Below are 17,021 nucleotides of genomic sequence, written 5' to 3'. Positions count from 1 at the left end.
TTAGCCCTGGAGCTTAAAAAAAAAGCTGTGCTTTAAAAGGGCAACTAGAATATGGACGTTCTAGCTGTAGTGCCCTGCCAAATAGCAAGGGAGCTGCTGGAACTCTTGGTCAGACAGGCTGGTGAGCACGAGTTCAGACCGCAGACAAGAGCAGGGTCCTGATGCCATAGCAGGACTGCCCCTCAGCGGGACCTGAGCCCACACCAGCCCGGATGCCTGGGCACAGAAAAAAAAGCAGCTTTCATTTTTTTTTTTTAATATACAATTTATTGTCAAGTTAGCTAATATACAGTGTATATAGTGTGCTCTTGGCTTCGGGAGTGGATTCTCATGATTCATCACTTACATACAACACCCAGTGCTCATCCCAACAAGTGGCCTCCTCAATGCCCATCACCCATTTCCCCTCTCCCCTCCCCCTTCAACCCTCAGTTTGTTCTCTGTATTTAAGACTCTCTTATGGTTTGCCTCCTTCTCTGCTTCAAACTATTTCTTCCCCTTCCCTTCCCCCATGGTCTTCTGTTAAGTTTCTCAAATTCCACATAAGAGTGAAATCATATGATATCTGTCTTTCTCTGACCGACTTATTTCACTTAGCATAATACCCTTCAGTTCCATCCACGTTGTTGCAAATGGCAAGATTTCATTCTTTCTCGTTGCCAAGTAATGTTCCATTGCATATATAAACTACATCTTCTTTATCCATTCATTGGCTGATGGACATTAGGGCTCTTTCCATAACTTGGCTATTGTTGAGAGTGCTGCTATAAACATTGGGGTACATGTGCCCCTATGAAGCAGCACTCCTGTATCATTTGGATAAATTCCTAGTAGTGCTATTGCTGGGTCATAGGATAGCTCTATTTTTAACTTTTTGAGAAACCTCCACACTGTTTTCCAGAGTGGCTACACCAGTTTGCATTCCCACCATTAAAAAGCTTCTTTTAAAGGAGCAATTAGCATATAAAAGAGCCAAACCTAGACTTCCCACAAAGGCCTGGGGAGCTGCCCAAATCCCTTGAGGTTGGAGGGATTGGCAAGTGCCACGTAAATATCTTCAACTTCAAAAATGATTTTAGATTTTCAAAATATTTGCTGAGATATTATAGACAAGTCCCATATACCTCTCACCCAGTTTCTCCCATTGGTAACATCTTATTTTATCTTAATACATTTGTCAAAACTAAGAAACCAGCATTTATATATTATATAATCTAAAATTCAAGGATTTATTTAGATTATTGCTTTTCAACTAGTGTCACTTTGCTCTTACAGGGTCTGATCCAGGCTATAACGCTGCATATATTGTCCTGTCCCTTTAGTCTCCTCTGATCTGTGACAGTGTCTCAGTCTTTCCTGGATTTTCACAACCTTAATAGGTTTGAGTACTGCTCAGGGATTTTGTAGATCTTTCAATTTATGTTTGTCTGATTTTTGGGTCATGGTTACACAGAGGGTCAGCGTTTGAGAAAGTAAGAAGTGCCGTTCTTATCACATCCTATCAAGGGACACATATTACCAACATGACTTGTCACTGAGTTCTTAACTTTAGTCACTGAGACAAGATATGTTGGCCAGGTTTTTCAGTATAATGCTACCTTTCTCCTCCTGCATTCTGTATATTTTAGAAACAAGTCACTAAGTTCAGGCCACACTCATGACAGAAGGGACTACACTCCACCTCTTAGGGGAAGGCTGACCATATTATTCGGGATTATTTTTATGAGAAAGATTTGGTTGTTTGTATACATCAGCATGGACTTTACATATACCTGCTTTGTGCTTTGGTGTACAATTTGTACTGTATTATTTATTTCATTATTCAGATCGCTGCATCTTTGGTCATTGGGGGCACTTCCAGTTTTACTCTTGTTTCCTTGTGAGATGCTCAATCCTTCTTCTATTTTCTGAGCTCCTTCTTAGCTTCGGGAACTACAAGGCACTCCAGGATCCTCTTGTGCTAGTCCAGTCCTAACCCAGTCATCAGCTCTTTCTTCAAAGAGTCCAGCTCACTCTCCATCGAAGCTCAAATGACCCTAAATCCTCCAGCCTTCTTTCTTTTAACTGGAAAATGAAATAACAACTAGCTGCAGGGGGCTGAGGACCTTCCTAGACATTTTTGAGGCATATTTGAGTAGGGATTATGTGCGCATAAGTTTTCTTTGTTTCTCTCAGTTCTTGTTCCAAGTCCTTGCCTTTGTCTCACTTGTTTACAACACTTCAAGCACTACACCTCCTTCTATGCCTCCTCTCCTCCTGTGTCTACACTGCTTTTCCCCAAGGTGACATACACCACTCATTCTCCTTCACTCTTCCAGAGAACCAAATACACAGTAACCTTGTACTCAGACAACATGGAGGGGAAGTGAAGCCCAGAATGATGAACTGCTGCAAAGTAAGGATTTGATATAACTGACCCTCCGGTTCATAAAGCATCATCTACTGTCAAACATCTCCCAGTCAACTCTCTCCTAAAACCTTGGCTTCCCGCCATCTTGTTAAGCTCTGTCCGTCTTCTGTCTTCTCAAATTTGAGAGGTCAAAGGCCTATCTGTCTAGCTGCTCTGGGAAAAGACAATATGCATTTACTCCATCATACAGGTTGGGACAATACTTAGAAACTATGTAAAGCAAAGAAAAATCATGGACTAGATTGTAGAGTATACCGTTATGAGATTTGTCACCCCACCATCCAACCAAAACCACTCAAAGTCATCCACCAACTTCATATCACTATGACGTATTGCCAGTTCTAAGTCTTGACATTGTTTAATCTACCAGCAGATTTGACACGTCTGTTCCCTACTGATGCACTTCTCATCACTTGGTTTCCAGGACACCACTCACCTTTGTTGGCTCCTCATCTCTTTGGCCTTTCATTGAGAAAGTTCCAGGTGTTGGTCCTTGAAACACTTTGCTTCTCTCTACCTACATTCTCTTACCTGTGTTCTTATTCTTACGGCCTAAATGCCATCCACATGATAAAAACTCAAATTTATATCTCCGTTCCAGTGCTAAGCCTTTCTGGTGATATCTGAGAGGCATCTCAAGCTTTCTATGCCCCAAGTGAAATTCATGCTCTCTTCTCATCCAAACCTCCTGCTATCATGCTTTCCATACCTTACATAGTAGTCATCCTATCTTTCTAGTTGCTTAGGCAGCTAGGCTACCATTTTTCTCACCCTCCACATCCAGCACATCATCATATCATGTCATCTCATTATTTCAAACATAATACAAACAATCTGGGCAACTTGGAAGAATATAATACAATGTATTATTAGGAGGAAAAAAACAGGCAATTAAACAAATAGAATATAATTTCAGAGATTTATTTAAATCTATGGAGAAGACGAGAGCAGATAATAGATAAACTATTTTAGATGGTATGGTCAAGAAAGGGACTCTTAAGGGAGCGCCTGGGTGGCTCAGTCAGTTGAGCATCCGACTTTGGCTCAGGTCATGATCTCACAGTCCGTGTGTTCGAGTCCCGCGTCGGGCTCTGTGTTAACAGCTCAGAGCCTGGAGCCTGTTTCAGATTCTGTGTCTCCCTCTCTCTCTGACCCTCCCCCATTCATGCTCTGTCTCTCTGTGTCTCAAAAATAAATAAAATGTGGGGCACCTGGGTGGCGCAGTCGGTTGAGCGTCCGACTTCAGCCAGGTCACGATCTCTCGTGGTCCGTGAGTTCGAGCCCCGTGTCAGGCTCTGGGCTGATGGCTCGGAGCCTGGAGCCTGTTTCCGATTCTGTGTCTCCCTCTCTCTCTGCCCCTCCCCCGTTCATGCTCTGTCTCTCTCTGTCCCAAAAATAAATAAACGTTGAAAAAAAATTAAAAAATAAATAAATAAATAAATAAATAAATAAAATGTTAAAAAAAATTTTTTAAAAGAAAAGGACTCTTAAGGAAGATAAAACTAGCCATTCAGATTCAGGTACATGTGCATGATGGAATGTTGGTTTTCCTCAAAAAACATTTTTTCTTCTTCCAGAGTATTGGGATTTCAGCTAAGCTCATTAAGTTTCAGCTATAGATTAAATTTTGAAGTTGGCTTCGCTGGTCGTTTTTGTGGCCTCATGACTGAATCTTTGCGAATGGAATGTACTCAGAAATAATGCAGGCACCTACTATATCACTTTCTTGAAAATAAATTATTTTTCCTTCAACTTATATCTTCCCCCTTTTCTGCAGATAAAATAGTTGTGATGATGGCAGACTTTGAACACTCTAGAAGACAGTAGGGTTATGTGGACTGAACTTGGTCCCAGATGAGCCAGACGCAACATGTCCAGATGATTCATTTTCAACCTGCTACATTAGCTTCCAAATAAATTACTATTTGAGAATAAATTCCTATTGTATTTAAGCCACTAAATTTTGATGTAGCAGTTTAACCTAATTTCTAGTTGTGGTAGATTAACTCTGGGCACAAATTCTTTGCAGCTGTTTTCTTCAAGAGGTGGAGTCTTTCTTCATGCTTGCATTGGGGCCAACCTTGACATCATTGATTAGGATAATGTAGAGAAAATGAGTGAGTTAGGAGTCTGATCTTCAAGAAGTCATTCAGCTTTATTTTTACACTGAAAATATTATTTAAGAAAGCTGGTCCATCCTGCTTTCACATCCTGAAAGAGCATGAGGAGAAGAAAGTAACTAGAAGCAACAGTTAGAAACATTTGAGTAAGGTCATCTTTGAACATTTCAGCTCAGCTGACCATCCAGAAGACCTGTAACTTCACGAATGAGCCTGTGTGAAAGCAGCAAAGAACTGTCTCACCAACTACAGCATTATGAGACATAATAATAAACTGTTGTTTTAAGCCACTAGGCATTATAATATTTTTGCTACACAACAATAGATAACTGATTAACTATTCAGTTTTTATAATCTTTCTAATTAGTCTATGGGTTGAACAGAATCTTCATTTTCTTAGTGACTTTCCTGAAAGCATTATTTACCTCTTTATTCCTTAGACTGTAGACAATAGGGTTCAACATGGGGACTATTATTGTATAGAACACAGATGCCATTTGGTCATTGTCCATAGAATGACTAGAACTGGGTTGTAAGTACATGAACGTGACAGCTCCATAGAAGAGGGTGACTGCAGTGAGGTGTGAGGCACAGGTGGAGAAGGCTTTCTTCCGTCCCTCGGCTGAGCACATCCTCAGGATGGCAATGAATATTAACAGATAGGAGGTCAAGATTACTATCAGGGCAAAACAGACATTGAAAGCTGCTAAGATAAAGAGCACAATCTCATTTGTGTAGATATCAGAGCAGGAAAGAGCCAGGATTGGAGGGATATCACAGAAAAAGTGATGGACCACATTGGAATGGCAGAAGGAGAGGCTGAAGGTGAATCCAGTGTGGATGGCAGATTCAATAAAACCCCAGACATAGCAGCCTACTGCCATTTGAGCACACAAGCTGGTGGTCACAGTGGTGGTATAATGTAAGGGCTTACATACCGCTGCATGCCGATCATAAGCCATGACAGCTAGCAGGAAACAGTCTACGCTGGCAAAACCCACAAAGAAGAACATCTGAGCAGCACATCCACCATAGGAGATGATTTTATCCCCTGTTAGAAACACAGCCATCACCTTGGGAGTAACAGCTGAGGAGTAAACACAGTCTACCAGAGAGAGGTTACTGAGAAAAATATGATCAACATGATCATCCCAAGATTTCCAATGAGAGTGGTGAGATAAATGAGAGTAAATGTTATGAAGAGAAAGATTTGCAGTTCTGGGTTGTCAGTCAGTCCCAAGAGTCTAAACTCATTCACCTTGGTGTTGTTCTCCATGGATACTATTTTGACATTGTGGTTCACCTATGAAAACAAGAAGGCAAGATGGATAAAATACTTATGCATGGAAAATGGCTCACAGCTCTCCCATGTCACCCAAATGACATGAGCAGACTATGATACTATTACCAGTGCAGACTTCCCAGCAACCACAAGACTGGCATATTCCGACCTCCACCTTTCAATATGTAAGGGTACACACATATTCATCAGCCCTTGACCCCCACTGAGATATTCCAAATAACCAGTCAGTTATCTTCAAAATGGCCATTGCTTATTTTCACGTGGGTTGAAGGCTTTTGTGACCCTCATTCTACCCCTTGGAAAGGCAACATCAATGTTTCTGAGCTTCATTTTCTTCATCTGAAAAAGTTAAGTGGGCATGGTGTTTCCAACTTGTACTATATTACAAGATTCTTTTAAAATGGTAGTTTGAAAACAACACAAGTATTTCAAGAGGCAGCATATTGGGCTGGTGAAGAACGTGGTCTCTGGGTTACCTGTCTTGTATTCAAATCCTGGCATTTCCACTTGCCAGCTGGGTAACCCGGGGCAAGTCATGGCCTTTCCGTACGTCAGTTTCAAACAAAAGTGACAATAACAGTACTTCACAAGGCTGTTTGGACAATTGAACAAGTTGACATGTTTGAATTACCCAAAATACCGCCTAATAGTGTGCAATACATCATAAGTTTTACCATTATTAAATAAATAATATTATTAGCAATATGTATATAAGACTGTTGAAAAATAACAGAAATATTGGAATCACACTACTAAAGAAGCATGTGGGTAAGTGACCTCATATCTTAAATTCAAATCTATTTAAGCAAACATACCATTTTTTAAAATATTAAAAACAGGGGTACCTGGGTGGCTCAGTCTGTTAAGCGTCTGACTTCAGCTCAGGTCATGATCTCGTGGTTCGTGAGTTCGAGCCCCGCATCAGGCTCTGTGCTGACAGCTTGGAGCCTGGAGCCTGCTTCAGATTCTGTGTCTCCCTCTCTCTCTGGCCCTTCCCCTCTCAAGCTCTGTCTCTCTCTCTCTCAAAATAAATAAACATTAAAAAATTTAAATATTAAAAACAAAAAACTGGGGACTGACCATAAGGATTGATAAGAGGTACAAATGTTGAGATGCCATCTTTCATGGCGTGACTTCTGCAAGAGGCATCTACTGAAGGTTGTACCAATTATTTCAGCCAACTGGATAATTTCATCATAAAACCGGCTCCACAATGCTCAGAATCCAAGCTATCTATCTGGTCAACCCTGATAAAGTCTTCGACAAAGAATCCCTTAATGCCAGAATTATTCAGCCCTGGCTCTCTTTCCCTCACACTCCACATGTAGACCATGAGCACAACTGGTTATCTCTACCTTCAAAATATATCCCTAATTCATGTGCTTGTCACCATCTCCCATGCACCTGCTCTAGGCCACTCCATCATTTAGGTCATGTGTGCTAAGAACTCAGGCCCACAGTGGGTCACTGGGAAAGGTAAGAAGAAGAAATCTGAGGTGAGATGCAGATGTAGGAGATGAAAGGAGATGAGAGCCAAGGAGTAGATACTAAAGGATGCTGAAATTTTGTCTTTTCAATTAGATAGCAAATGTGTCCTATAGGCCATGTCTTTTTAATGCTAACAACAATAATGTCAGCAATAATGAGTAGCCAGGCACTACCACTACTTGCCCACAAAAGTCTAAAACTTTTGATCAAGGGTCTCTAAATAGCCTGTGCAAAGTTGCACGTGAGACTGTGTTTTAAGAGCACAGGACTAGGTACCATATACGTGCATAGTTAACTGCCTCAGTAAACACGTGGGTTTACTCATTCATCCTTGTATTCATTTATTAATCTTTTCACCTATCCCCTCAACAAACACGTACTGAGTGTTCACCAGTGTCTAAGTGCTCTCCTAAGAGCAGGGATGTTAAATGATGAGAAAAATACCATCTGCTACTATTTGGCAAAAATCGCCATTTTCCTAATCACTGAAGGTTGTTGTAACATCTAGCCTCCAGATGAGCAGCCTGGAAGTGTGAGAATATTAAAACCTGGGATGTTAAACTCTGAAAAATCCATGGGAAGGTGTTGTCCTTGTAACTTTATGTAGCAAGTCTTCTAATACCACAATCTAAGCAGACCAGAGAATGGAGCTAAATACTTACCTTGCCCTTCAAGGAAGGTGACACAACTTCACTTATGATCTTCACATTGCTAGTGCCACTCAAAAAGAAAGAAAGCATCTTGTTGATCTCCTTTCTTAATGTCTGGTTACAAAGATTGAAGTTCTCTAGAGGCAGGGAGATATATAAAGAACAGGTAATTACAAGGTGAGGATTACAAAATATTCTCCAACCTGTCACATAGGGAGGCTGCCATGAGGAAAAATAGGAGAAAGTCTCTGAACGGACTCTACCAAGTACTGAGCAACTCCAAGAAAGAATCATCATACCCACTATAGACAACATTTTAGCTTGGGGGTTATCCCTGCTCATTGTTGCAGGCTCAGAGTGATGTGCCCGAGAAATAAGGCCACTTAGTTTACTTGGACAAACTTTGACATTCAGATTCATAAAAAGAGCATCAAAGAGCCTTTGGCACATAGACGGTTCCCTCTAAAATGGTGTTGGGATGCCTGGGTAGCTCAGTGGGTTGAGCAGCCAACTCTTGATTTTGGCTCAGGTCATGATCTCACTGTTGTAGGATCGAGCCCCATGTTGGGCTCAGCAGCGAGTGTGGAGCCAGCTTGGGATTCTCTCTTCCCTCTCTCTCTGTCCCTCCCCTGAACGTACTCTCTCTCTCTCTCTCTCTCTCTCTTTCTCTCTCTCTCTCTCAAAATAAATAAAAAAGCTTTTAAAATAAAATAAAATGATGCCAATAGAGCAATGTTGGGATGTTAGAAGCCAATGATGGAGAACGAGAAGGATTTATACATACATGAAATTCTCAGGAGAATAGGTACCCAAGGGAGAAAACACAGCCTCTGACTCAATTCATGTGGAGAAGAAGCAATTAGAGACCCAGCCTACTTTGTTAAGGCATATGTATTCACATTATTTGGGATTGTTTCTTTGTGATAGTGCAAACATCTTCAGAAGAGAATTCAGAAGTAAATTTCCTGATGGCAATCAGACAGATTCACGAGAGAGGTCATGGAAACCAGGCTGGGGCCTTACAGGGCTTGTGTTGTCCCAGAGCCACACAACTTCCTAAAATTCATGTGAGGAGGATTACAGGTTATATAATCCTCTGCACTTCAGTTCCATCATTTATAAAATGGAGACAAAGGGGGCGCCTGGGTGACTCCGTCGGTTGAGCGTCCAACTTAGGCTCAGGTAATGATCTCACAGTTGGTGAGTTGGAGCCACGTATCAGCTCACTGCTGTCAGTGCAGAACCCACTTTGGATCCTCTGTCCCCCTCTCTCTCTGCCCCTCCCCCACTCACACACACACACTCTCTCTCTCTCAAAAGTAAATAAATATTTAAAAAACAAAAATAAAAATATAAAAAATAATGGAGATAATAGTGCCTACTTCGTACACTTGTTATGAGAAGCATATAAATTAATATTTACATGTTTTAAAAACAAAGCCTGCTACATAGTAAACCGTCACCAAACACTATAAAAAATAATTGCAAAGTCTTACTTTTTTGTGAGGGAACCTCCATTCATTTCTGAAAGTATCCGTTGTCTCTAAAAGACATAATTTATCCCTTACAGGCCTTAGGAGTCACTGTGAGTTCATTCCAAAGACACTACCACAGTGGGATTGAAGTGTGTGTAAATAATTAGCAAACTGAGAAGTCAGACATAGAGGAATTCAAATAGCTGCTTAAACTGACAAAGCAGGGTAACAAAGAATTCATCTGTAGCATATTCAGTTTGGCTACTGACTTCAGACAAAGTTGAATAACCTGGGACTCAACAAAAAAATACCAGATCTCTTTCTACATAGAAACTATAACATGGCCACTGGAAGCTGAGATATGATATTTTCCTGGATGCCCTTTACCCAAAACCTTCCTATTTTTTGGTAATTGCCCACAATGTGAAACGTGGTGGGAAACTATACAGCACTATGTTCACGAGACTTTCTAGAGAAGACTCCGAAGGGTGGTATGCGTGCAAATCCTGGTTCTGCCCGAACTTTCCTGGAACTTGGGCAAGTTAAGTAATGTCCCTAAGCATCAGTGTCCTCATAAGTAATATGAGAATAACACTAGTACCTACTTATCAAGTTGTCATGAGATTTAAATTTGTTAAGATAAGCCAAGCACTAAGAGCACTGTCAATGGGCTTGTAAGCTGTATATTTGAGAGCTGTTATTGTCATTTCACTTACCATGCTCACAGCTCAGCCAGTAGCAAAAGAACTTATTTCAGCCAAAGGGATGCAATGAATAATGTACAGAAAGAAGTTAGCATAGTTAGAATTTATTTACAGTAGGTGTTGTAGCATGTGACATTAGCAAGGGCTCAACAGTTGTGATAATGGCAGCCATCGAGAGTAGTGTCTAGGGCAGAAAGGGTGGATGCACGAGAGGAACTATGTTCACGAAACTGTTCCAGGGGTCTTTTCTTGCCTGTGTTTCCTGCCTTCTGGATTTCTATGTTTAACACTGATTTTCTTGACTTAAATTATCCAATACTCCCCCTTGGTTTTGTGAGCACACCTTTATTCTTCTAATAAATCTTTTTAATACTTAAGTGAACCAGAGTTGATTTCTATTGTGTACATCCAAGATCACCTCTCTCCCCCACATATGACCCATATTTATGTGATAGTCAGGGATGGTCACCGTGGAGGGAGTCTAACCAGGAAAAGCAGATAGCCACTACCACTTTTGTTCAAGCTCCTGAGTTGTATTGTCTTACCTTTTAACTCCCAACTGGACCGTGACGAGACCCCTTGACACAACATGGCAAACATCAAGAATCTTAAATTACAGATGTTATATGTTAACTAATGGGAATAGCTGACATGCTTCTTTGTCTCTCCTTACTCTTATTATCTTGGCCTACTTACTCAACAGTGTTGTATCAACTTCGTTCTAGCAGAGGAATATTCCAACTCATTTGGCTGGGAGTGAAAATAAAAATAAATGCCATGAAGGAGGAGCATATTTGGATCAGTTCTCAGGTTTCCCAACTCAGCAAAATGTAAACACAACTTATAATAGGTTATTTTACCAGCAAATGACAGAAAATATAAGCGGAGGTAGGGAGAGTACCCTAATCCTAACACCAGATAAATTCATTACCACCAAGGAACGCTACAAACAAACATTTCTCATGAACATAGATACAAAATTCCTCAACAAAATATTGCCAAGCTGAATCCAGCAGTGTATAAAAAGAATTATACACAATGACTAACTGGTGATTACTTCAGGTATGCAAGGCTGAGCCAACATTTGAAAATCGATTGATGTAATCAACCGTATCAATATGCCAATGAATAAAATTAAACATGATCATATCAATTGCTGCAGAAAAAGCAGCTGACAAAATCCAACATCCATTCATGATGAAAATTGTCAGTGAACTAGGAATAAAGAAAAACAAATCACGCATAGCAAGTGGGAAAGACTGGAAAGAACCAAATTAGAGTCAGACATATTTATCTCCTTACAGGTATAAATGGATATAGATATGTAAATAAACCTAAATTCATATGTGTGTATATATCCTGGTTTTGTCTTCTAAGATCACCTAGAAGAGATATCTCAGTAGCAATGAGCCTACCCAGCTCCTGGATCTTATTTTCTAAATATTATTCTCTAATAAATGGAAGCAGGGCTCTTTGGAGAAATAACTGATTCTATGACTGGATCAGGGTCAATGCAAGAGGAATCTGAGCATCTTGTAATGCTCCAACACAAAGAGGTATTCAAAACTAAAAGGATGGGGGCATGTCGAAAGGAAACAAGACACATGACCAAACAGGGAACAATTTGAGCAAAAAATAAATAAATAAATAAAAAATAACATAACATTGAATTATAACCCAAAGTATACAAGAAAGATGTGATCCCATACTGACATACACAAATGATTGACATAAATGATAAAAGAGAGACAGATTTTCCCTTCAAAGAGTTTGAAAGAATTTATTTATATATTCCCCTCTACTCCTGGAGGTGAACTTTAGCCCCCCACTGGCTGGGGTCTAAAGTAGTCTTCATGACTTACTTACAAGAAATAGAATATGAAAAAGGGAGAAAGTGGCTTCACGCTGGCAACGTGACAAAACTCTCTTGGCCAGGTGATTGAAGGTAATAAATGGCAGTGTGCCAAGTCATGGTGTGAACACGTAGCCCTGACGTAACGTGATGAAAGGGAAAGTCCTATTTTGACGTAAAATCCATATTCCTTACCTAACCATGACCCAAAACACCCAAAACCAAACAACTGCACATTGAAAGCCACTCTACAAATTATCTGACTAGTACCCCTCAAAACAGTCCAAGTCATGAGAGGTGAGGGAAGACTGAGACGCTGTCACAGGCCAGAGGAAGCCAAGGAGCCATGACAACTCAATTCAATGTGGATCCTGAATAACAGCCTGGAAGAGAAAAGGACGTTACTGGAAAAAACAAAAATGGTAAAACCCAAGTAAAATCTGAAGTTTAGATAACAGTGATGCCCAGGTTGGCTGCTTAGTTTTGATAAAAAGTACCAGGCTAAAGCAAGACATTAATAGACGAAACTAGAGCAGGGATATATGGGGTATACAGGAACTGACAGGAATATGTCTAAGTTTTTGAAAATTTAGAATATTCTAGAATTCAAAAAAATTTCAAAATAAAAAAAATAATAAAATGGTTTCAGCAGGAGACACATTACTGTTTTCATAGCCCTCAGACCCAGAAGGGAATGTATATTAGTATACCACTATTATCTGCATGATTACCTTAAGGCATTCAAGCACAGTTTTATAAATCTTGAGATGTTGAATGCTTCCGATTACATAGAGATGGAAAGAGAAGACACAGATGCAAATACCCTTGGGTAACTTTGTTATAGCTAACTGGAGAACCAAAATCAAATAATTACATTTCACACTGGGATATGGAATGCAGGTTATGTTTACATTCAAAATAGATGTTTACAATCATTGGAGTTAATTGTACATTCAGCATATGTGAAGTAATTTTCCAAATCAGATCAGATATTAAAATTTTAATAGTTTCTTATTTTAGGTCTTTTTACAGTTTACTAAATAAAATTTGTTTTATTGTGTTACCTGCCACTTAATAAGACAATTCCTAAGGGAAAAATATGAGATGGTTTCGGATGGCAATGGGTTCCAAAACATCCTTACATCCAAAATTGGGAGTCCAAGCACTGAGTGAGATTATAGGTAAAAATATTCCACACAGCAGGAAAACAGCCATGTCTCTTGAAGCGTTCTAAATGATACTTAGAATGATTATTTATTTGTGATGTGATATAATTATCAGTGGCTCAAAGATCCAACATATTGACATAATGTACTCACAACAGAATTAGTTCATCCATTTCACAAAAACATCTTGAGCCAGACACATTAATAGGTACCGGGGATAGAGCTGTGAACATAGTAGATGAAACCAGAACTCTTGGGGAGTTTACAGTTTAGTTAGCAGATATATATAGATGAACAGGCAAACAGATAAAAATTAGTGTTAATAAGAACTATGAAGAAGAGATGAGGCTGAGGTGAGGTCCATAAGGAGCCAAGTGGCCGTTTTATAAAGGGAGTCATACCCATAGGATAGGTAACGTTTAAGGAGAGGCCTGAAGGAAGCAAGGGAACCTTCCAAGCAAAGGAAACAGCAAGCACAAAGGTCCTGAAGTAGGAGCATGCGTGGAGTTGTTAAGGAGTAACAAGAAAATCAGTGTTAATGATGTGGAGTCCATGAGTGGGAGAGTGATACCAGATGGTACAGATCAACTAAAGTCTAAATGAATGAAGGACCATAACCATTTCAAAGCATTTACAGACAGAGAAGGTGTGATTTGTTATTCTTAGTGCATTATTTTTATTACATGTGAGGAGTTGGTAGTCCTATACACATAAGTGGAACAAGACCTGTATTATCTCTTCAGTGTTCTTCTCCTCTGATCAATTTATCTTTTTGAAAATTATCATATGAACATACTGTTTCTATATAATGACTCGGTCAAGGTGAAAATATCAATTCATTTACATGCTATACTTATGGAGCTTTCCATAAAATGTAATGCCTTAAAAAATACATACCTTCATTTGAAAAACTACTAGAGTACTTTTTTCTGCATTTGGGACTCTTAGAACAATTTTTCAAGCCAACAAATAATATGATTTGACATAAATTTATATGCTGATACCTCAATTGATTTTTTAGATTATTTTTTTCATCAAACATTAGCCACACTATATATACTTCTTTGACAAATTTCCTCCTCCTACATGCATGTGTGTAAATGGAACTCTTGTGTTACTTTTATTCACAGGCTTGTGTACACCCCCATTCTCATGTAGGTTTATGTTGCATGTAGGTTTATATAATGCACGTGGAACATATGAATGAATCAAATGTGATTAACCATAGATGCCGAGGAATAAACCTAACCAAAGAGGTAAAAGATCTGTACACTGAAAACTACAGAAAGCTTATGAAAGAAATTGAAGAAGACACAAAGAAATGGAAAAGCATTCCATGCTTATGAATTGGAAGAAGAAATATTGTTAAAATGTCTATATTACTCAAAGAAATCTGCACATTTAATGCAATCCCCATCAAATAACACCAGCATATTTCACAGACCTAGAACAAACAATTCTAAAAATTGTATGGAACCACGAAAGACCCTGAATAGCCAAAGCAATCCAGAAAAAGAAAAGCAAAGCTGAAGGCATCACAATTCCAGACTTCAAGTTATATTGCAAAGCTGTAGTCATCAAGACATGATGGTACTAGCACATAAACAGACACATTGATCAATGGAACAGATAGAAAATCCAGAATGGACCCACAACTACATGGTCAACTCATCTTTAACAAAGCAAGAAAGAATATCCAGTGGAAAAAAAGTCTCTTCAACAAATGGTGTTGGGAAAACTGGACAGCGACATGCAGAAGAATGAAAGTAGACCACTTTCTTACACCATTCACAAAAATAAATTCAAAATGGGTGAAAGACCTAAATGTGAGACAGGAAACCATCAAAATCCTGGAGGAGAATACAGGCAGCAACCTCTTTGACATTGGCTGTAGCATCTCCTTATTAGACACATCGCCGGAGGCAAGGACACAAAAACAAATGTGAACTCTTGGGACCTCATCAAGATAAAAAGCTTCTGCACAGTGAAGGAAACAATCAACAAAACTAAAAGGCAGCCTACAGAATGGGAAAGGAGATTTGCAGATGACATATCTGATTAATACTTATTTTATTTATTTATTTATTTATTACTTTCGGTTTCATTAATTTTCTTCATTTTTTTCTGTTTTGTAACTTTTATTTATTTGTGTATTTTATTTATTTATTTATTTATTTATTTTAATATAATTTATTGTCAAATTGGCTAACATACAGTGTGTAAAACGTGCTCTTGGTTTTTGGGGTAGATTCCCGTGGTTCATCACTGACATACAACATCCAGTGCCCATCCCGACAAGTGCCCTCTTCAGTGCCCGTCATTCATTTTCCCTTCTCCTCCACCACCCCCCTACCAACCCTCAGTTTCTTCTCTGTATTTAAGAGTCTCATGGTTTGCTTCCTTCCCTCTCTGTAACTATTTTTCCTTTCCTTCCCCCATGGTCTTCTCAAGATCCACATATGAGTGAAAACATTTGATATCTTTCTCTGGCTGACTTACTTCACTTAGCATAATACCTTCCAGTTCCATCCACATTGCTGCAAATGGCATGATTCATCCTTTCTCATTGCCAAGTAGTATTCCATTGTATATATAAACCATAAAAGACCCTGAACAGCCAATAAACCATAAAAGACCCTGAACAGCCAAAGTACTATTGAAAAAGAAAAAATACTGATTTGTAAATGACGTCTTCCAAATATCTAAGCTCACTGTGAGCTCTTACAGTTAAGCTATTACATTCATGTTAACAATATTTACTCTTTAATCAAAAATATACTTTTGAAGAGATGCAGACATCACTGTAGGAAATAAAGTACAGTATGACCCATGACAGGGAACACTGTGCCAGGAGGATCTAAGAAGGTTAAACTAGCGGGGAGGGTGGGAGGATGGGGGCGCCTGGATGGGTCAGTAGGCTAAGCATCAAACTTTGGCTCAGGCCATGATCCTATGGTTCATGAATTCAAACCCTGCATCAGGCTGTCTGCTGTCAGCACAGAGCCTGCTTCAGATCCCCTGTCTCCACCTCTCTCTGCCCCTCCTCTGCTCACGCTCTTTCTCTCTCCCTCTTTCAAAAGTAAATATTTACTTTTTTTTTTTTTTAAAAGGAACTTAAGCCGGGTTATTGTGGATCCTACATCATTAAAACACTAACACTGGAGGCAGTTTTGTCTTGTCTGTGTCTATGGGATGCCTGGAGGTTGACTGTAAGTTATGTGAAGATGACTGTCCTGTAGAAGATGACACTGCACGGTGCACTGCAGGGTGCCTGGGTGGCTCAGTTGGCTAAGTGTGGGCCTTCAGCTCAGGTCATGATCTCACAGTTGGGGAGTTCAAGTCCTGCATTAGGCTCTCTGCTGTCAGTGGGGAGCTCGCTTCATATCCCTCTCTCTGCCCCTCCTGTCACACGTGCTCTTTCTGTCTCTCTCTCTTCCTGTCTGTCTTTCTCTCTCTTTCTAAAAAAAATAAATAAACAATTAGTATCCAAAATCTATAAAGAACTTATCAAACTCAACACCCAAAAATCAAGTAATCCAGTGAAGAAATGGGAAAAAGACAGGAACAGACATTTTCAAAAGAAGACATTTCGATGGCTAACAGACACATGAAAAGATGCTCAGCATCACTCATCACCAGGGAAATACAAATCAAAACCACAATGAGCTACCACCTCACACCTGTTAGAATGGCTAAAATTAATAACGCAGGAAACAACAGATGTCGGTGAGGATGTGGAGAAAGAGGAATACTTTTGCACTGTTGGTGGGAATGCAAACTGGTGCAGCCACTCTGGAAAACAGTATGGAGGTTCCTCAAAACTTAAAGATCGAGCTACCCTATGACCCTGCAA

At 39.6% G+C, this 17,021-nt stretch overlaps 1 protein-coding gene across 1 annotated transcript; it reads right to left on the bottom strand.

Moving 5' to 3' along the window:
* Nucleotides 1-4,898: 4,898 nt before the first annotated feature.
* On the bottom strand, nt 4,899-5,806 carry LOC121043771 (olfactory receptor 5B12-like). Its single transcript, XM_040495768.1, is given in 2 exon segments — nt 4,899-5,665; nt 5,668-5,806. Coding segments are annotated over 2 exon segments (906 nt in total).
* Nucleotides 5,807-17,021: the final 11,215 nt, after the last annotated feature.

This window comes from Herpailurus yagouaroundi, unplaced genomic scaffold, assembly GCF_014898765.1.
Source record: "Herpailurus yagouaroundi ecotype Mexico unplaced genomic scaffold, PumYag 187, whole genome shotgun sequence".
NCBI classification, from domain to species: domain Eukaryota; kingdom Metazoa; phylum Chordata; class Mammalia; order Carnivora; family Felidae; genus Herpailurus; species Herpailurus yagouaroundi.
Note: the sequence above shows the minus strand (reverse complement) of the source record. Positions and strands in the feature narration are given on the sequence as shown.